The sequence below is a fragment of the Equus quagga genome, chromosome 11, assembly GCF_021613505.1.
Source record: "Equus quagga isolate Etosha38 chromosome 11, UCLA_HA_Equagga_1.0, whole genome shotgun sequence".
Lineage (NCBI taxonomy): Eukaryota > Metazoa > Chordata > Mammalia > Perissodactyla > Equidae > Equus > Equus quagga.
In genome coordinates, this window is record NC_060277.1 from 79,932,957 (window position 1) to 79,955,312 (window position 22,356).

General features: G+C 47.9%; 1 protein-coding gene across 5 annotated transcripts in view; it reads left to right on the top strand.

Moving 5' to 3' along the window:
* HNF1B (HNF1 homeobox B) overlaps positions 1–22,356 on the top strand; it is a 51,244-nt gene that overhangs the window by 25,442 nt on the left and 3,446 nt on the right. For 3 of the 5 annotated variants that reach the window (XM_046677248.1, XM_046677250.1, XM_046677252.1), the window contains exons 5-8: positions 5,102–5,262; positions 10,237–10,372; positions 14,070–14,264; positions 16,929–17,047. In XM_046677248.1, coding sequence (XP_046533204.1) covers positions 5,102–5,262; positions 10,237–10,372; positions 14,070–14,264; positions 16,929–17,047 — 611 coding nt within the window. The remainder of the gene's footprint in view (positions 1–5,101; positions 5,263–10,236; positions 10,373–14,069; positions 14,265–16,928; positions 17,048–22,356) is intronic. The other 2 variants (XM_046677249.1, XM_046677251.1) reach the window with 1 other exon arrangement.

Below are 22,356 nucleotides of genomic sequence, written 5' to 3' on the forward strand. Positions count from 1 at the left end.
GTTATCTGAAATCGGAAGGAAAGTTATGACTCCAGATGTGGGCAGATGTGGCTCATAGCACATGCAGTGAACTGACGGTAGATGGTAGCTGGTAGATGTTTGAGGTATGTGTGTGCACAAGTGTGTTGTAGTGTTTTTCTGTGTGGCTCCACTCCGTGGGGTGCAGATTTATGAATTCCTCAAATGTGGAATTCATGTTACAGTCAAATTATCCCCTAATATATCAATAGAATTGGACCAAGTCTGAACTTTCAGTACAAACATTACCGCATAACTGACTGTATTTTCTCTTTCTGCCAGAAGGGATGTTCTGTTGTTCTGAGGGACAGATGCTCAAAGCAGCTGAGGGCTCATTTCTTCCAACAAATATTCACAGTTCAGGCATTCTACTAGGTTCTGAGGATGCACAATGAGTAGAAAGCCATCTCTTTCTTTATGAGAGAGAGAAGTTAACAAATCCTCAGAGCATTATAGGGCAGCATGACCAACTCCTGCTATAAGAGTCTCTACTGCATGTAAAATACAAAGGATGGAGCAGCTAACCACCAGGATGAATCAGGGAGAGCTTCACAGAGGAGGTGACATTCAACCCTCTTAAAGACATGGAGAAAAAGGGAAGAGTTTTCCAGGCAGAGAGAACAGCATAAGCAAAGGCACAGAGGCAGGAGATGGCAGGGCCTGTGTGAGGACTGGCAGGTGCTCTGACACGACTGTATGGGATGTGGTGAGAGATGATGTAGATAAGGCAAACTGGAGTCACAGAGGCCCAATTCTGCCAGTCTTAAGTATTGGGGCATTTCCAGAAAACAGTGAGGAACCATCATAGGTTTCCAAACAGGGCAGTGACATGGTAGGATTTTGTTTTAGAAAAAAATCCCAAGCTATAGCAGTGTGAAGAGCCCTGGAGATGGATGCTGGCACAGGAAGGCAGTGCGTGGAGATGCTGCTTTCTTGGAACCATAAGCTTCTTTCGTGTTTTAATACTTCTGACCAGTCATATTGGATAGAAACCAAATGATTGGTCTCTGTCCCACAAGCTGTCTGGAATTCAGAAATAGGTCAAGGCCCATGATGCTGAGGCCTGGGAACAGGTGAAGATAGATCACCTCCTCACCAGGACCTCAGGGATGTCTCTAGATTCCAGCGGGGATGGCTTTTGCTGCTGAACACACTTGCTGTGGTTCACAGGACCAGTGATGGGGACGTGAGTGGAAGGTGCATGGCCACCTTCTGGCATTGTCATTTCTCTTACAGGACCTCAGTGGCCATTAACCTGGCATCTTTGGCCACTCAGCATTAAACCAGAACCCTTGTCATATATTCATTTTCAGAGCTTGCAATGGTGCAGGAATAAGGGAAGATGCCATTGCATTTCTTCACACAGGTTCCCTAGCACAGTGCCCGGCACATGCGAGTGCTTGATAAAATTTTGTGAACTCAGCCTAAAAATGTCTTTTAGACAAAGACAGTCCCAAAACAGGAGGAACTGATGTATCTCGAGCAACTGTTATGTGCCAAACGTGGTCTGCGTACTTTCACACCCATTAACTCATTCAGTCTTTTTCCCAATGACCTAAGAGGGGGATATTGTCAACAGTAAAGAAACCAAAGCTCAGGGAGGTGAAATAACTTCCCCAAGGTCACACAGAGATTACGTGGTAGAGATGGGAGTTAAATCCAGGCCACCTGGCTCCAGGGCCTGCTCCACTTTCATTCTCAATTCAAGCGCTCTTCTGAGTTTGTGAAATACACAAGGACCTGGCCTCTCCTTCCTCTAACAAGAACACCTATTTCCGATGTATCGCCAGCAGGTACCTTGTGATACGCCCTCCACCTCCACACTCCCCTTTAGGGTGACTGGCTGATTACACCACCCTCTCAGGGTCCCTAGTGATTGCCAAATTCCTGTCGAGAGGAGCATCAGTGGGAAAGGTTACAGGTGAACTCTGGAGCTGACGAGCAGCCTCACACCTAGCTCCCACCACACACCACAGTGGTAACAGCCCCCTCCCCTGGCTTAGAGAGGAGGAAGCTGGAGCTCACCCAATACGGGTGAGGGCAGAGCTGAGATCAAACACGGATCCCCTAAATCCCAGCCAGAACTCCATCCCTCAGCCAGAGGTCTTTAAAGGAATGTGCAGAAGTCTAGGCCCATTTGTCTTTAAACAGAGCAGCTCCACTGTTTTATTTCTCATGCAATGAAGTTCTGCTGGGAGAGAAAATAAGGTTTGAAAACCACAGCAGCCTTGGGCTGTGCTGCCTGGATTCTAACAAATGACTCTCAACTCTATCGTGCCAGGCTCCCTTGTAAAGAGGGCTTTTGTTTTCTGTGGATATCCTTAGTTAATTATTTTTAAATAAATAATTCTGTAGCCTGTGGTAGGGGAGAAGCCTCCCCATGACCCATATTTGATCATCCTAGGGCTGGCCCTCTTCCTTCAGCCAAATTAAATAGGCTAAAACCGGAGTCTGTTTGACTTGAGACTGAATCGATGATGGGGACAGGCTGGGAGGTGAAAACACATCTGACTCCCAGCGTTATCACCACTCTCTCAGGAGCAGAGCATCTTGGGGAGGTAAATAGCTGGTCAGGGAGTCAGAGAAAGCGGGAGAAAAACAGGGTGAAGTCCAGTTTCTCCAAAAGGAAAGAACAAGAGGGCAAGGGCCAGGCCTGCTTCCCAAGTTGCTTCCAGGGTAAAGCATCAGTGGTTCCACCAGACATGGGTTCTTTGGAAACTCTTCTGCATAGAAAGGTAATTCCATTTGGCACTTAGAATCTGCCCTAAATTGCCTAGAATTTTAGAGTCTTAGGGCAAATATCTTGGTCTGCATACTTTACACCAGCTCCCTCCTCCCAGCATCCCTACCGTAGTTGCCATTCATTTGGTATTACGCTAGGAGCTTTATAGATGTTGTCTCTAATCCAAAAATGGCCCTATTAAGGAAGCATTCTCTCCATTTGATGAGGGGAAACCAGGGCACAGAGAGAAAAGGTAATTTTCCTAAGATCACACATCAATTAAGAGAAAGTCAGCATTTGAGCCTGAGTTTGTCTAGCTCCAGAGCCCACAGTCTTCCAACTCTCTCTCCTTGTTAGAAAATTCTTTCTTTTAATTTCTTTTAAATTCTTCATTGATTTGACATCTACTGCCCTCTTTTCCACTGGACCTAGCTCTACCTTCTGAGCTCACCAGGTTCAGATCTCTTTCTTCTTCTCTTCAACAACACTGTGAGCTGTTGGAAGCATCCTGCTGGAAACCCAGTGGCAAATGTCAGTGGAGAAAAAGGACCTAATTTAACCCAATGGGATGGTGTAGGGGTTGGTAAATAGGAGACCTGGAGCCTAGCAGGCTGCAGAAAGGCACAGAGGAAGATGGACAGGACTGGTCGGGGGTATTGGCTTGGAGATGTGGAAGCCTTTCCTCCTTTTAACTTCATGGCTCCTCTTCCCCCGAAAATGTAGTGCCCTGGACCAATAACTACCAAATTCCAGTGCTGTCCCACTGCCAATACCACACCTACTAGCAGCCCCTTGAATCAAAGGATGAGGAAACCGAACAACCAGAGAAGCCCATAGAGCATGCATCAGGCCACTTCATAGTCAAACAAGTTGCTCTTGAAGGTTTCAACTGGCTTTGGCATTTGTTTGTTTTCTCCCCAGTCCTATTAAGCTCTAGGTCATGTCAGCCTTGGGTAACATCCTTCAGAGGATCCAGGGAAAACTGGCTTGGGTCTCCCTCTAGCAAGCTTTGTCTTAGTGAATTGGAGGCTGCTGGTTATAGCAGCTCACCTGGCCCATGGCGGGGCTTTGTAGCCTCCTCGGGAAGGTGGGGCTCCATTGGGAGGGCAAGAGGCAGGACCGGGGTGGAGGGGCACAGAGCAACAGAATCAATATACTTTATACAGTGATGGCTCTTCTTGGGAAACAGCGCAAAAGAAGTGCGGCCAGATAGCAGGCCTACCTCTCCAAATGATTCCATGCCTAGAGCTTTCGGTCTCCCTCCCTTGCAGGTAGGAACAGGGTCCCCAAAACCTTTTTGTCAAATCCAAAGCGAAAAACAAAAACACGATCTTTCTAAGCTTTGAGCTTAGGATAAGCTGCCCCCAGCTACCTCCAACCTTGTCGTTGGCTGTTTCATGGGCGCATCAGGCAGGACTCTGCCTCTGCCAACTGGACCCAGGTTCTTTGCTCCACTTCAGCTTCCTTCAGTTGCCTGGTCTCTGCCCAGTACTTTCCCTTTCCTGAGCACAGACCTCCGTTTTGTTCCTGAGCAGGAGGGAGGGTCGGAGCAGTGAGGTTGTAAACATGCTTGGTTCTCCCCTCCCTTGCAGACCAAACTGCAGTGGTTTACTAAGCATCCACATCCCGCCTGTGTGTGCTGCCTGCCCCACCTCCTGGCAGACCGCCTTCCCCTGTGCCCTGGAAGTCAGCCAAATGGGACCCCATCAAAGGAATGTGAGTTCCAGAGCCAAAGACTCCTAGCTGCCGCCCCATCCCTGTCCTGCTCTGCCTGTGTCCCCCTGGCCTCTTAGGCTCAGCCAAAATGGTGGGACACAGAGACTGATGCATTTTTCTGTGGCTCTTACAAAGGGTCACCGGGCAAGTGCCTCTTTGTAAAATGGGTCATCTCATACTTTAGAGCCCCACATAGCCAGGAGATGCCAGGGAAACATTTCTAGAAGACTTCTGAAGAGTTAAAAAAAAGTGTTCTTCCCGGGAAGAGAAAGCCAGTCTCATCCCCTAAATCCTGAAAGAATTATGCTGAAGCAATGAGCAGAATCCATTCATTCGTTCATTCATTCATTTGACAGATATTTATTGAGTGGCTCCCAAGTGCCAAGGCACTGGGGATACAGCAGTGAACAATACAAGACAGACAAAAACGTCCTGCCCCCATGGAGCCGACATTCCAGAATTCAAGGAGAGGCCGTGCCACTTTCACCCTAGAGAAAGACGGCCGATATTTCTCCTGGGTGGACAGGGGAGGAGAAGGCAACTTTGCTTTCTTGTCATCCACCCTTGAAAACAAGGGGAGCTGAGTCAGTGTTCCAGAGCCCTGGTGGCACTAATGTTCGCTGTCGGGTCTGCCCTGTTTTGCAGGAGTGCGCTACAGCCAGCAGGGAAACAATGAGGTCACTTCCTCCTCAACAATCAGTCACCATGGCAACAGCGCCATGGTGACCAGCCAGTCGGTTTTACAGCAAGTCTCCCCAGCCAGCCTGGACCCGGGCCACAATCTCCTCTCACCTGATGGTAAAATGGTGAGTACACCTGGGCCATTGTAGCTCTGGAGCTGATAAGATAAGAGGCAAAACAAACAGGACTTCTCACAAGGCCTGCCTCAAACAATGAACCATTGTAGCCCCACAGGGGAAAACGGGGGCTGACCAGAGTCGGAACGGAAAGGTAGAACTGGTGGCCCAGCCTTTGGCGGGTGGAAGAGGTGTTCGGTTTGAACCCAGCCAATAAATCTGACAGAGCTCTGCTCTCATTTTATTGATTGAATGCCTCATAAAGGAGCAAGCCGGGTGGGACACTGTTTGTTTTGGGGCTGCCAATGACATTTGTGTTGATAAAATGTTCATTCATCCCCCCCACCCCAAGGCCTCCAAAGCCAGTTTTTCAACCCAGAGAGCGCCTCACTTTGAAACAAGCCCCCTCTTTCTCTGCGCCACCACCCCTGGTGCTGGCAAGGAGTTAAGTCAGGATTTAGTGGATGGCGAGAGGTGGCGACAGGATTCTTGAACTGGGGTTTTGAAGGACATTGGATGGCACGCCAGTGCAGATCTCAGCACAAAATGGCAGGCAGGTGGGGTGATGCTTACAGCGTGAGTGAGAAACACTGACTTTAAGGTTACAATGCCCGGGGTTCAGATCCGAGCTCCAGCCCTTGATAGCTGTGTAGCCTTGGGCAGGTTACTGAACTATGCTAGGTCTCTTTTTTTCTCCTCTATGAAGTGGGAGTATAACAATAGGGTTTTGGGGAGAACAAATCTGATCACACATGATTTACTCAGCACAGTGTTCGGGCCAGTAAATATTCAATAAATGACAATGTTGTTGTTATGTTAATGTCAGTGTTGTTCTCTTTAAATAAGGTTTTCTCTATCCATAGCCACAGCCCACACCCAGATGTAAGTTTAGCACACTTGGTGAGGAATAGACTATTTGAATGTGACTTTTCAAGGTTCTAACCCTCTAGCAACACAAGTGCGGGGAGAGCGGCCTATGAGAGAACACAAGCCTCACAACACTAGTGAGGGGAGGGAATGGAACACTTGATTCTTTGGGTCATGCTCTGCGTTTTGGGGTGGGGGTTGGAGGAGCCGCAGTTCCTGCCTTCCACACTCAAGGTGGAGCCGCACACATTCCCTCAAGGTGTCTGACCCAGAGGCCCATGGGGGCCGGGGGGGAGGGGCGGGGGGCAGGGGGCAGATGCCATTTTAGACCTTGTGTGCTGTGTGACGTATGTGCTGTGTAGACAACACAGGAATGGTGAGTCACAGGTGATTGAGTCCCTAGCTCCCTGGAGGAAAAACAAAGTGTAGTTTCTGAGGGGAGTGCTGGCCCGGCCAACTCTAGTTTCAGGGGACCTGGGAGTGGTCTCTACAAACTGAGATGGAAGGCCCCTGTGGGAAGCATTTTGCAGCCCCCTTGCCCTCCCTTCATCCCTTAAGCTTCTTCATAAAGAACAGTTTCTGTTAGCTACCTTGTGAGAGGCACAGACAAATCTTTATGAGGTCTTAAGGGTCACTTTGAGACCCAAACCAGTTGGAGTTAAGGATTGCCCAGGTTTCCCTGGAAAAAGGAGCCTGGTGGAAGAGGTCTTGACTTCTCAGTGAATGGAACCCTCCAAGTCTCCGCTCCTATTGCTTGAAGGTCCTTGGGGTTTCCCTTTGAGCCCTCCCGCCCTTCCTCCTAAGACGCAAGCTGCCTCGCCCAGGCCAGGGCTGCTTCAAAGGCAGCCTGCAGACATGATTCTTTATTCCTGTTCTGCTCGGCAGTGCCCCAACGTGCGGTATATTATTGGGTTGATGATTGACCAAGACAGCACACCTCAACGTTAGCAAACACCTGGAAGCTCGTTTGCAGGCACCAGCTTTTCACTAGTGTCCAACACCCTGGCTCATATGTTATGTCACTATCACTGGGTGCCCAAATTCAAGAGTCTGCTTTCAGTTAATATATAACAAGTCCATCACAGATCTTGGTCCACCACGGCAAGAGTGGAATATGGTTAAAAATAACTCCTGCAAGGGAACCAGGGTGTCCAAGTCTTGGACTGTGTTATTTATCAGCAAATAGGATGGACATTGCTTAATTTCAGTTTCCTCATCTGTAAAGTAGGGGATAATAATGCCTGCGTCATGGAGTTGATGTGAGGATTGCTTGTGGCTCAGCTGTTCTTTGGGTAGGCCATGTAAGGAATGACAATCTCTGTGTGCTGACTTTCAGTAGGACATGCATTTGAAATCTTCCCCCAGGGATTGGTTTTAGAAATAATGCTGATCCATTTGAACCTTCTTTTGCATTCTCTGTCTGTCCCCTACCGCATGCCCAAATGGCACACACTGACAAAGAACTGGCCAGGTTTAGGGTTGCAAACTGTGAGTGTTGAACCTTGTTTTTTAAAAAAGCTTGTCCTGGATACTTCCACAGTATCAAGCAGTATGGTCTAATGGTGGAAAGCTCAGGCTTTGGAGACAAATAGCCCGCTTTCAATGCCAACTCTACGACCTGGGCACATTTCTTAACTTCTCTAAACATCAGTCTCCTTGTCTTCAAAGTAGGGATAATAATACTAACCTCATAGGTTCCAGGCACGTAAAGCATTTAGCGTAGTGAAAGACCTGCAAATGGCAGCATTCACATAAGTCAAGATCTCCAAATTATCATGTCAGGATCCTGACTGATATCCTTGGCAGCTCCCTGGCTCCCATCAGTCCTGGAGGCAAAGAGAAAATAATGGTTGTACTTTAGAGTGAGAAGGAACTTGACCAAGGTTACCCAAACATGGTAAGTGGATAAGATTTAACCTCCAGCAAAACTGGGTTTGAATTCTGTCTTCCTCACTTACTAGTCAAGTGGCATGGAGCTAGTCTCTCAACTCTTCTGAGGATCAGTTTCTTAATCCGTCACATAGGGGCAATGTTAATAATGCCCTCCCTATTTGTGTCATTATCTATTGAGGACAGTTGGTGAAAGCATTTCACCGACCCGAAGCTGTACACATTTACATTGCTTTTATCATTGGCATCCACGTTTCTACTTTACCATTAAAACCAAACATTGAAATGGCAGAGATTACTGTCACTTCTTGACTTTCTCCAAAGGACAACATAACCCAAGGGAAGTTGAAGGCAGGTTACTGATTTTTTTTTTTTTATGACTCTGACATTTTGAAAAACAAGTCTGGCAAACAGGCTGGTTCCCTCTTGTTTGATGTGGTCAGAATTCCTTCTTGGTCACGTGACCCCTAACTCATTTCTTGATGCTCATTTTAAAAACACAAACAAACCTGTTTGGTTTTTTCTTTCCTTTTTTTTTTTTTTCAAATTAACCTTGGAAGCTATGGGGTTGACCAGAAGGGCAGGGCGGGAGATAGTGTCTTACCTGGGTGCTGGTGTGAGACCTACAATCTGAGAAGCTCTGAGTTATGAGAAATGGAAGAAGAGAACCTGGACTACTCAGCCATCCGGAGCATGTATCCTAACCCTAAAGCACCTCTCAGGGTCCCTGATGCCATCAGGAAGGTCTGGCTTAGGTCAGAATGAGGGAGATGTGCTTTCTTAATAATAATTTTTAAAATTATTTAAAAACTATAAATAGTAAACCACTTTGTCATGAAAACAAGTAAGTGTGTGTGTGTAAAACTGATAGTTGCTTTGGATTTATGGGGACACACTGGAAGCATTTCTGATAACATCAGAATCAAAGCAAGCACATCTATTACAGCTGTTATTGTTTAATACTATTCAGAAAGTTCTAACCCATGCAATATGACAGGTACACAAATTAGGACTAGCAAGGACAAGACCCTATCAGCACAATCTGCTGATGATGCCATTAGACACTTAGAAAAATGAAGAAAATCCATAAGGAAAAAACACTATTAGGAATAAATAAAAGAATTCAATCCTCAATAAAAGGATTCTCTTACTAATCTGACATTAAAATATAATGGTGAAACGGAATGGGGGTACCTGGGGCCCAAGGCTTATTTAGTAGCTTCGTCATTATGATATCAGCTCCTTAACAACCACAACAAAAATGTAGTGTATAGTGGGGATTTGGAAAAAGCAGAGAAGCCCAATAATGGCTGATCTCCCCCAACTCTCAGTAATAAGTGTTGGAGTGGGGAGAAGTCCTCTATTAAAGGTAAGAACTTGAGTTCTAGGGTCGGACAGACATGGGTTTCAATACCAGAGGTACCACTTATTAGTTGTGGGATTTTTTTTTTCAGGGACAGGTTCACCCTGAGCTAACATCTGTTGCCAATCTTCTTCTTTTTTTCTCCCCAAAGCCCCAGTGCGTGGTTGTGTATCTTAGTTGTAGGTCTTTCTAGTTCTTCTATGTGAGCTGCTGCCACAGCATGGCAACTGACAGATGGGTGGTGTGGTTCCACAACCAAGAAACAAACCCAGGCCACCGAAGTGGTGAAAGCGCCGAACTTTAACCACTAGGCCATCAGGGCTGGCTCAATTGTGGGATCTCAAGCAATGTACATATCTACTCTGAGCTGCAGTAGTTTCATCAGCGAGATGGGAATGGCAGAGTTAATGCATGAGGAGTGCTGGAGAGCTTCCCTGGGCTTCCGCCTGGTCCCTAATCTGCCACACTGGGGAATCCCAGGGCATTTGTTTCGTTAATATTTTTAGCAATCAATTGTCTTAGCACCAATAATATAGAAGGCACAGGGCAAAACAGAGGGTACTTCCAAAGTGAGCAAGCGACAATCATATGATACACATGAGCAGGAGAACCTCTGAGGCAGGCAAGTAACTCAGATGGTCAGCAAAGAGAAGCGCCATGAGGAAAGGGATTATTGTCTGTTTTACTTCCTACTCTATCCTCACCAACTAGAACAGTGTCTATCCCACATAGGTGCCTAATAATTGTTACTGAGTGAATGAATGAATGAATCTGTGAATTAGCGGTGCTAAATCATGTCATTTTGGACACTGCTCTTGGTGGTCCCCAATTCTGCTCATGCTGCTCTTGTGTTTTCTCTCCAGCAGATCTCAGTCTCAGGAGGAGGTTTGCCCCCCGTCAGCACCTTGACGAATATCCACAGCCTGTCCCACCATAATCCCCAGCAATCTCAAAACCTCATCATGACCCCCCTCTCTGGAGTCATGGCCATTGCACAAAGTAAGCTCTCTTCTTGGTCAGTAAACTTGTGGGCAAGGAGGATAAGAATGGGAAGTGAGTCAACATGACACAAAAAGGACTAAAGAAGACCCCCTTCAAACTCACCCACCAGTTGTAGATTTGATTCAACTTTTTTAGTTCCTTATTTCTCTCCTCAACAAATTTGGATGGTTTAGCCAAAAACAAGAGAAAATTGTGGAGTGGAGTTGAATCTAGGTCACCGCTTACCAAGTGTGCACCCTGGGTCAAATCATTGAACCTTCATGAGGTTCAATTTCCTCATCTGTACATGGGTTGCTGAGGCGGTCACATGACTGTGTAGAGACATCCTTGTAAATCTATGAAGCGTGAGCGTGTAGAATATTGTAGCTTACACTTTCATCCAGAGTTCAATTTCTATCCCTAAGTATGTGGAGATTTCCCAGGAGGTTGCACTAATGTTTCTTTGGTGAAGATGGAGCAAGGCATGATGGGCTTCCCTCTAAAGGGGGAGTTTTGTGTGGTTATACGAGACCTCCCTGGCCAGTGGTAAAAACACACTAAGAGGGAACTCTGAAGGAAACTGTCATAGCATCTCTGAGTCATGACAACTTTAAGGAGAGTTAAGTTGTGTATGCCCATGCCTGAAGATGGGGAGCTGGAGCAGGTCCTTCCAGTTCCAAGAGGTCCGTGTTCCACAGCGAGCCTGTGCCTCGTCACAGATGGGCCATTTCTGGGCATGGGAAGACTAGCATGGGCTGTGTCTGTAGATGCCCCTCTCCAAGTTTTAATGTTGATGAGTATTCGGCATATTTTGAGCTTCATCATGACAGCTCAGGCCAAGTCTTCTCTGTGGCCCCAGAAAGTATTCCTGGGAAGTCTCGGGAGAGATCCAAGGGTGGCACGTTGCTCATCTTTCTTTCAAGCTGGGATTGCCCATTGTCCTCGTGGCCTCCCTGCTATTGAGTGCCCATGTTGACTGCCTCCTTGTTTTGTTCCTGCCTTTTCTTCTCCTTCCTCCCTCTCCCCCTAAATCAGCTCTAGCCAGGGTAGCAATTTGGATCACTTCTGAAAAGAAGGACTTAGGCGCTCTTTGAGGGCAAAATAGGGCTAGGCCCATAAGAGGCACACAGGTTTACTGAACGAGTATGTGTGGCTCTCACTCTCTCCCTAGCTGCTCAGAAATTGATGCAGTCCGCACTTATTTTTGCAGAAGGAAATGGGAATGGAGAAAATTTTAGAGGATTCGCAAAATTAAAAGTTATTTTAAATTTACTGCCTTTTCACTGGGCCCTCTCCAGGAATATGGGAACCATAGTCATCCCAACGTTTGAGAATGAGATAGGATACCTGAAAGCAGCTTGCTTGCCTTCTAGAAGATTTGATTAAAAGGCCCATTTGTAAAATATCCCACCTCTTTATTTCTACAACCAAAATGACACACGAACTGTCCCACTTAACTTCTTTCTTCCCACGTCAAGCTTTGGCTGACACACACAGTTGTATATTGTCTTGGGCACTATCTGAACTAAAATTTTCCCTGGGGCTATTCCATATTTTTCCATTTTGTTCTTTCTAATTTCTTCCACCCATATTTCTCTACCTTCTCACAATAATCTTAATCTCCTACTGCAGATGGTCAATACCAGAGTGTACATTGACCTTGGAAGGGTGTGTTTGTGTGTGTGCATGTGTAAGTTCCTGCGCACGCACGTGTATGTGTACTTGGAGGAGGGGAGCATGAAGAATGGTGAAGATCACCAGAAAGCTTGGCTGAGACACAGTGGTCCTACCCTATGGAGGGCCAGGATGAAGAATTGGTTGCAGGCATCTTCATTTAGCTGACTCATGTCCTGTTAAGTCCATGGGCCCTGTCTCAGGACTGCAGGCGCCCATGGAGAATGTGATAATAACTTATTTGGCCATGCCAATTCCTCATTCTCTACTCATCTACTGGACTGGATAACATGCTTCTTAAGGAGGAACCAGTGCCCAGAAAATGGATGAAAAGGCCAAGAGTCACACTCCATGGGAGCTAGAATGACATCAGTGGCTCTTGATCCTGGAATTGAGGCACACCAGGGTCACAGACTGTTGAAAATAAGATTCCTGGGCCTCACCTCTAAAGGGTCTGACTCATTAAGTCTTGGGTGGGGCCTAGGAATGTATATTTCCTAAAGAGCTCCCCTAGATGATTCTAAAGCGCAGACAGGTTTCAGAGCTATGTCCTCAAATGTCATCCACTCTAGACAGGATAATTTGCTTTTCTGGGCAGAGATTTCCCAAAAAGGTCAATTTCAATGGGCTCCAGGGAAAATAGCAAATCCACGAGGCTTCCTAGGAGACTGAGACCATAAGTAGGAGGTAGGAAAGGGAAACAGGATATCAGGGTTCAGATGGGCTTGGGGAAACCCTGAGCCCCTGGGGAATTGGTCATAGTGCTATTCTGAGGGTGATCAGAGGACCCCGCCCCCCAACCCCACCCAGGAGGGGGCTTCTTTCCCTTCACTTCTGCCCTGGGATCCTGCCTTTTTGGTTTCTGATAAAGGTCTCAGCTAAAGCTGTAAGTAGGCAATTGTTGAGGACATTGCGCTATCTCCATCAAGGACCTCCCTTGGGTCTGCTTATGAAACCCTCTCCGTTTCAGGAAAGGCTCTCTAGGTGCCCCCTCTACATTTGCCTAAAAGAGACCTTTTTCTGGATTTCCTTCTTCATCTCATCCTCCCCCTGCCACTTCTCAGCAACAAAGGCAAAGGAATATTGGGGGCTCCAGGAAAGAGGCTGGGGTGTCTTCCCCCTGAACCTCTTGTCCCCACTGCCACCCTGCCTCCGCTGCCTTCTGCGGAGTCCCACCCAAGGAGCAAAGAGAGGGCGGGTATCAGGGACCTAATCTTTGCAGTGCTGGCCCCAGTTCTAAAGAGGCCTCAGGATACAGACACAGTACAGATCCACAGAGGCCCTCATACCCCCAGAACAGAAAGATAGCAAGACCCACTATAACTGCCAACCTTTAACTTACTACTTCCTCCTTCCAATACCTCGTCCTTTTGATGTCATAAGCCCCGTGCTGCCAGATAAGATATGCCCACTTCATGGACTGGCTGAGTGCCAGTGTTTTTTCCCCTCTCTGCTCCTGTCAAGAGAATGAGCACCTGACCTCCCTCAGGGGCTTTGCACAGTCTGCTAGATGAGGGTCTTCAGGCTTCAGACTCCCAGGAGAGTGGAGCGGGGTTTGGTTTTTTATCAGAATGTGGGTCCCTGCACACTCCTGCCCTCTGCTGGACAGACAGATCCAGGCAATAATCTGCACTTTTGAGTGGACGCCTTTAACCCTGCGCTGAGGACACCGGGCAAGCCTCTCTCATGGTCAGGCATGGATGGAGGGGGCAAGCAGCCTCACCTTTCCCAGGGCCTGGGCAACCTCAAGGGAGCTAAGTTTCAGGAGGTCACAGGATGACCTTGGGAGACTCTTAGGCCTCAGTCAGATCTATTTAAAGCCTGTTTCCATCCACAACTCACTGTGGAACTTGAGCAAGCCACTTGTTCTCTCCGAGCTTCAGTGTCTTTGTCTATAAAGTTGCTTCCCATGCAACCTCTTACGTAACAGCCTCAGCCCAGTGCCTGGCACACAGAAGAGGCTCAGTCGATGACCATTCCCATCCATTCACCTCTCCTCATCCCTGAAGCCATCTCTGATCTTTCCCTCTTGCTCCCACAGGCCTCAACACCTCCCAAGCACAGAGCGTCCCTGTCATCAACAGTGTGGCCGGCAGCCTGGCAGCCCTGCAGCCCGTCCAGTTCTCCCAGCCGCTGCACAGCCCTCACCAGCAGCCCCTCATGCAGCAGAGCCCGGGCAGCCACATGGCACAGCAGCCCTTCATGGCCGCAGTGACTCAGCTGCAGAATTCACACAGTAAGGACCTGGGCATGATAGGGAGGGAGCACGAAGGGCCCTCGGCAGCCAACCTCTTCCCTCTCTTCTTGGAAGTTTATTGGTTTGGATGCTTTTCCCTACCTCTGATCAGCCAAGACAATCTGTCACACATAACGGTTGTGCAGTGCCGTGCCTTTTCGAGGCCTCTGCTCTGCCCTCAAGATTCCCCAGGGAAGGTTTGAAGAGGACAGTTATGGCCTACATGGAAAGGGGGTTTTCAGAGAAAGCTGGAGTAGCATATAGATGGAGCACATGCCACAGTCCCCCTGCCACCTTCCACCAGTCAATCACAGCACCTTTGCCCAATATGCCTCAACTTAGCCTTTTCAGTCCAAAATTCCAAGCAGCCATTACCAAATGATCAGAGCTGGTGTATAATTTGCATCCTATTTGCCTTCTCTGAAATTGAAGAATCCTCTAGAGTCCCCATGCCCTCCAATTTATACACCCCAAATATCTCTAATCAAGAACCATGAACATTTCAAGCTGGAAAATACCACCTGCACGTCATCCTGGATAAGGAATATTAGCGTTTCTGCCCCCGACACAGAGACTATTTCTCATGTCCAATTTCTACACCTACCTTCAGTCTATCTTTCAGCCACTTACAGCCCATCTGTCCCCCAGCCCCTATATCTCTGATCCCCCATCCTGAGCCCCAGGCCCCCAGTCTTCTGGCTATGTCAGGCTATAGCCCCTGGCCTACGTGTTTGGGGAGAAATCATGGAAAGAATGGCTTCCCCACTTCAGGCACGGTCCTACAGGAACACCAGAGAAGTCTCTGGAATAGAATGATAGTCTCGGAGTCAGACAGCCTAGATTTAAATCCTAGCTCTGAGACTTACCAGCTACGTAGCCATTGGTAAGTTCCTTAGCCACTCTGAGCCTCAATTTCTTCATCTATAAAATGGAAATAATGTGCATGTAGAGTGATTATGGAGATGAGATAAAAATAGGTATGAACTGTATCTGGTAAGGTAAAGAGGTATAGAAAGGCTAATGACTACTTATTAAGGGACGCCTTAACAGGAGGAGGCAGGAACGGGGAAGAGGATGTTGGTTTCTCCTGGCTGCCTCGGGCAGAGCTGTGGATAGGAGGGAGAACAGTCAAGTTCAGCCTTCTTCTGTCCTGGGGCTCTGTCTATCCCCTCTCAGGCCTGCAGAGCTGGTTTCTAAGCACCATCTCACATTCCAATCACATTTTCGTGGCTTCTAAAATATCTGCCACAGCGTGTAGCAGAGTCAGGGACCACATGTGCTCTACTTCGCTTCCTCCTGGGGCCTGACAATATGCCCCCCATGTGCCCCCTCACCTGGGCAGCCTTCCTCAGTGGCCAAGCCTGAGTGGGACAGTCAGAGAGTGGTCACCAGTGACCTGTGGACTGCTGAGGCCCAGCTGGGCTGGCTGGCTACAAAGAGGTGGCCCACGGGGCCCCAGACCAGGAAATAACCAGCCTCCCTACACAGGAGGGGCAAGCTGAGGCAGCAGGCCGTGACCTTCACCCCCGTTCCCAGCCAGGGACTCCTTGGTGCAAACAGGCTGGTCCCTCCCTCAAGACCAAGTATCCACATGCTTTCATTCCTTGGTCATGTAACCAAGAATTTATAGGAATCTTATGGATAAATAGCATGAGTCAAAAGGTTCTAGACTTGGTGGACAAGTACTGGAAAAAACTAAAAAACAAGTCACATCCTCCAGGAGGTTCTATTTGAATCTAGTCTCCCTTTGTCCATTGTCCTTCACATTTCTGTGATGTCATAAGTCTATGATGTCATTTTAGTGCAAACCAGAACAGCTCAGAACGTTACAATTAATTATACCTGTGTCTAATTACAATTATTAATCAATCTACAATCGCTAGCATGAGACCCAGTGCTTGAGTGATGGCAGAAATGGTAAGCATGTGCTGGCCAGCTCATTCATATTTGCCAGCTATTTAAAACTTTTTTTGACTTAAAATCTCAGAAGTACCACATATGCCTAAGGGTTACCTATTGATGCCCAGGCATCTAACACTTTATTGAAAGTCAAGGGAACAGAAGTGCTGTCCACCACTACATACTAGGCACTGTGCAGAGCTGTTTATTTATTTGGTACAAAACGCTTTAAACATGATCTCTTCTAATCCTACAACAGATATCATTCCCATTTTACAGGTGAGAAAACTGAGGTTAAATAACTTGATTAAGGAGCCAGAATTTAAACACATGGTCATTCTTTTTACCACATCGCACTACCTTCCCAAACATTAGCGCCACCATCAACATGCTTTTTTTTTTTTTTTTTTTTGCTGAGGAAGATTCACCCTGAGCTAACACCTGTTGCCAATCTTCCTCTTTTTTTTGCTTGAGGGAGATTAGCTCTGAGCTAACGTCCATGCCAGTCTTCCTCTATTTTTCATGTGGGCCATTGACACAGCATGGCTGACAAGTGGTGTTGATCTGTGCCCGGGGTCCAAACCCACAAACCCAGGCCACCAAAGCAGAGTGTGCTAAATTTAACCACTAGGCCAAGGGGTCCGCCCTCACCATCCCCTCTTATCTGCCCAGGGAAACGGGAGCTATGATGTGGGTGGGGGGTTTGTAGCTATGCGTATGCCTGTGTCATCTTGCCTTGATTTTGTCTTCACTCTGTCTTTCTAGTGTACACACACAAGCAGGAACCCCCCCAGTATTCCCACACCTCCCGGTTTCCATCTGCGATGGTGGTCACAGATACCAGCAGCATCAGTACGCTCACCAACATGTCTTCCAGTAAACAGGTAATGCCAGTAGGAGGGAGGAGGGTAATGACTGAGGCTATTGATGTGCGGAGAATGTGGCAAGTGTAGACTCGGCCATAAGTCTGGTCCTTGTGAGGCACCCTGTTCCTCGATAAAGGAATCCTTGAGCTCACAGGGCAAAGGACATGGGCCACAGGCTAAAGAGGTTTGTTGCTCCCCCAGCGTCCCAAAGTTTCATGCCTTACAAGAGGAACCCCTGAGGATTTTCCACAAATTAATCAATGGAGAAAGTGAGTAGTGAGTCAAGGGTCCTGAGGCTGATTACCCCAGTCCAGGACCCATGCTGGACCCAAAACGCTGTAAACTCCAGAGGATGACCCAAATCTACCAACCCTTGGGGACTCCCCGGTAGACAGCCTGGCCTTTCCAGGGGCCTGCATTCACTTGGTGTTTTATTGGGAAACTTAGAATCAACTTCTGACTGCACTGAAGGTGGGGAATCCAGAGGCTTAGTCACCATTTCAGCTGATGACTAATTCCCGCCTTGACACAGAGGTGATGGAATAGTAAAGACGACCCGTGGCGAGGCTCCTGGCTGAGCTTAGACAACTGGACTGTAATGGGACACCAAAAGTTAGAAAACAGGACAAGATGTCTGAACGCAGGTGACACACAGAATAACACAATAGGACCTTTTAGCAGCTGGGGTCCGTGAAGCGTGGGAACTGTTTGGCCTTTATTGATTACTTGATAACTAGGCGACAACCTTGAACTTCATGTCAGGGGCTCTCAGCAGAGTTTGGTCTTGTCAATTGTCTTTTTTCCACCTGAGCCCTGCAAATCACACCTCACCCCCTGCCATGTGCTTCCGAGCAAGGTGTTTCATGGGCTTGGGGCTCTCTGTCCTTTCCTTTGCCCCCGTCTCCTCTACTCCTGCAGCGTTGTGAAGCAGGCAGGTTCTCTTCCTGGTTTTGCCACTTGTTTGGTGACCTTGACCTCCCAGAGCCTTCATTTCTTCATCTTTAAAGTGAGAGTTGTAACATCTACTTGCTCTGAAGATTCGATGAGATCATGTAGATTAGGTGCCTGGCACGTCTTGGGCTCTGACACACACACACACACATGACCGAGGTGGCCAGGCTCTGGAGTTGGGGGAGAGGGAGAGGTGTGTGGGACCTGCTTTGCTCCTCTTCTCTCACCCCGTGGAAGATGAAAGGACACCCTGGTTGCCCTGCCCTTCGACTCCCGTGCGATTTCCCATTCTTTGTAGTCAGGAGGGAAAACATTTATCTGTGCTCACAAATCTCAATCAGGGGGGCAGCCAGGCGCAGCAGCCCCGCTTGGGAATACCTTCCCCTTTGAAAGGTTTATCAATCCATCTGCTGCTTGGCCAGCCCTAGACAGGACTGTGATTAATTATTCCTGTCTTTCCCAAGTTGACTTTGATGCTTGCTTGTTGAAACAAGTCCTCTGAATTCAGGAAATGGTCTCTTAATCAAAATAGTTCAAGATGCTCTCTGAGACGCTGCACTGGCCCCCAGATGGCTGCTCCCCTCCACTGGACAGAGTGGCCAGCCGACCTTGAAGCTGCATGAACGGCACTCGAGAACTACTGTGAAGTTGTCTCAAGTCCCTGGACATTTCAGGAGTCTGCCGATAGATTCATTTCTGGGATGATGAGGATGATGATTACACTTAGTATGGATAAAAATTTCCATGTAGCACTTTACAGTTTATTCTTCTCATGAACATTATCTCATCATTTCCTTTTTATTGAAACCTCCCGAGAAATACAAAGAAATGAACTGAGACTCAGAGATGGAGAGTGACCTGCCCAAGGCCACACAGATGATAAATTCTAAAGCTGGACCTCCAGACTTTGGTCTTTGACTCTAAATCCTGGACTATTTCCAGTGCCTTCCAACACCCGTCTTTAAAATACCCATGTAATTACTGATCTTGTGGTCTTTAACGGTCAGGAACAAGAGTAAAAATTAAGCCCAGATACTGTATTCCCATTAGGAAACTTTCTTCCTACCAACTGGGAGAGGCAGAATGAAGTAAAATGAGGGCAAAGGTGCTGCCTGCTGATGTCAGAAGGAGCCCAAGGGGAAGAAAATTTTTACAAACTCTGTTCTGAAGGCATAGGGTCAGAAGAGAGTTCCGAAAGAGACCTGGTGGCAATTCTGCTTTTTCTTTGTTTTACAGTATTATTTTCCAAAAGGAGTTTCAAGGCCATTGCTGGGAATCAGGGGCACCTGGGTGTGAGGAGAGGCGGATTCCTTGATCAAATGTGTTGGGAAAACGACTGGATTAAACGAAAACCCCACAGGGCAGGGCTTCTCGGAATCTTTCCCGTGCTGATATGCGCGTTGAACAGGTCCATTAGCGTGCACGACTGGGTCAAAGGGACCCATCCTGAGCCTTTGCCACTTTCGAGGCATGGTAGAGTGTTAGGAAAAGCCAACAGACCTGAGCTAATCCCAGCTCCCTCACCCCTGCTACGTGACCTTGGACAATTAATTTGCTGCTCTGAGACTCAGTTTCTTCATCTGTAAACAGGAAGGGGTTGGGGTGGAAATCCCAACCCCATTGCAAAGGATATTCAAAGTCCCTAAGAGAGTGCCTGGTGCACAGTCAAGGACTCAAAGTGGGAGCTCCCGCCCTGTTCCTTCTCCTCTCTGTCTGTGATCCTTTAGGAGACGCCTTCCATCGACACCTGCCATCTGTAACTCAGTGCTTGGTCTGCACGTGATCAAAGGAGGTTCTGCCAATAAAAGTGCTCAGGATTAGGGCTGATTCTGAAGGGCATCCCGCCTATTGGGCCTGGGCTCCAGATCACTGCTTCCCGTTCTCCTGCTGACACACAACCATCCTCTCACCCACCTCCCAGGAAAAAAGCAAATAGTTCAGCGGCCTCTCAAAGCACCCAAGCCCTTGGTGCCTAGCCAAATGCCTGGGCTATAGTAGATGTCAGTAAATAGGAATGAATGAAAGAATGAATTCAGAACTAACGTGTTTTGAGCGCCTCCCATTTGCCAAGCTGCGTTCCCTCCAGGGTGCTTTTCCATCTTATCTTTCCTGGCTAACCCTCCCACCCATCCTGCAAGCAAGGTAGATATTTTTATGCCTGATTTACAGAGCGAAAAACTGAGGTTCAGAGATGGGAGGGATCTGGCCAAGTTCACACGGATGACAAATCTGGTTTGGATTTCCAGCCTTAGATCTTCTCCAAATTCATTAAACAACACTCACCTTCTAATATCCATGTTTAAACACTCATAGAAATGACCCAAGGTTAAATCAGGCGAAAGCCAGGATTTGAACTTGTATCTGTCTGATCCCAGCATTTCTGGTTGTCAAGACAGACATGCCCCAGGGGCTTGTGGATCAGGTTTCAGGGACCCCAGGATGGGACTTTCTGGTTGGGAATCCTTCTGCAGCCACTCCCGTCTCCCTCATCAGCCTTGGGAGCTGGCCGGTTACCCTCTGAGTGGGTCTGTGCCTGAGCTCCTGTAGAACACAGCCTGCCAATCTGGAAACCAGAGTGCCGCTAGCACTGACCTCTGTTAGAACAAGTGTGGGCAGGCTGTGAGCTGATGCTATTTCCACACCTTCTCTACCCACTGCTCCGCTTCCCAGTTTATAGAGAGGTCAGGAGAGGGCCCCTAGAGCGGTCACTAGTCAAGGGTGCTGACAAGAAGGAGGTGGGCGGCTTTGTCATAAATCCCCTGCAGCTGCTCCCCTCCTCCCTGCCTTCTCCGCTGGTGGAGAGGCGGTGTGGTCTGATGACTAAGAGCACCGACTTGGGAGTTAGGCAGACCTGGGCTCAAGGTTCTACCACTTTCTCCCTGTGTGACCTCAGGGAAAAGTCTTAGCCTCTCTGAACTTCAGTTTCCTCACCTGTAATATGAAGATAATGATTCCTCTGTTGTGGGATGGTTAAAAGAACTAAATTCACTGAGACTCGTAAAACACAGCTCAGTGCTTGGCCGGAAACATCCAGGCCATGGCAGCCGGCTCAATCTTGGCTCTCCCTGATGGCACCCCTGAGTGTCCCTTGAGCTTGGGAAGGAGGATTTCAGATGGCAAAGTTCATTTATTTCCCCCTGTTGCCCCATTCAGAGGATAGAAGTGATCTTACATAGTGTTTAAGAGCACAGGCTTTTCTGTTGTGAGACCCTGGCAAGTTACTTATGATCTCTCTAGCCTCAGTTTCCTCATCTGTAAAATTGGAATTATAATCATTACTTTTGATTAATAGAACTATAATTAGTCTAGCTTAAGTTAATAATAATAGAAGTGGGTTATCTATACTCCCACTTCCTCACCCCCAATTCTCTCTGGAGACCTCTCCAGGCTGGTTTTTGTCCTCACACTCCACTGAAACCTCTCTTGTCCCGCTCACTCTACCTCCATGTTGCCAAATGCAATGGTTGCTTTTCCATCTCTCTCTCTGACACAGCTGATCACACCTCCCCTTTTCCATCCGGATTTTAGGACATTGCCCCATCCTCGTTCTCCTCCCATGGCACTGACCACTCCTCATTTCCTTAGCTAGCAACTCATCTTCCCGACATTTACTTGTTGGAGGCCCTGGGGCTCATTCTCTTCTGTGCTCACTCCTGGGTGATCGCCTCCAATCCCATGGCTTTGGATCAAGTGTACACACTAATGGATCCTCTAATTATGTCTCCAGTACAGACCTCTCCCCAGTCACAAGGTGCCATTTGCAAATCCCGTGCATCTTTGGCATGTACATGTGCATGTCTAATATACCTGATAAGCCTCTCAAATTGAACCTGCCTAAACAGGAACTCTTCATTTTGCCCCAATATCTCCCTACCCAAATAGGTTCCTCCTTGAGCTTCTCCACTTCCAAAAATGGGGCCAGTTATTCAGGCGAGACACCTGAGAGGACCCTTGATCATTACACACCCCATATCCCACATCCAGCCCATCGATAAGTTCTGCTAGGGGTCCTTCAAAATGCACCCTCAGTCTGACCGCTTCTCACCACCCCATCAGTCCAGCCCCTCGCCTCTCACTGATCTCCTGCAGTGGCCCCTACCTTCCCACCCCCACTTCCACTCTTGCCCCACTACAGTGGGTATATGGTCTGTTCAGCACTCGGCAGCCAGAGTGATCTCTTAAAAAGGGAAACCAATCATGTCACTCCCCTGTCAAAACTCTCCAATAGCTCCACATTTCACCAAACTGAAATGGAGATGTCCAAGGCGCCGTGTGATCAGACCACTGCCGCCCCCGCCATTCTCACGCCTTCCTCTCTTCCCTCTTGCGCTCGGCTTCAGCCGAACCAGAGCTGCTGTGATCCCACTTCAGGACTT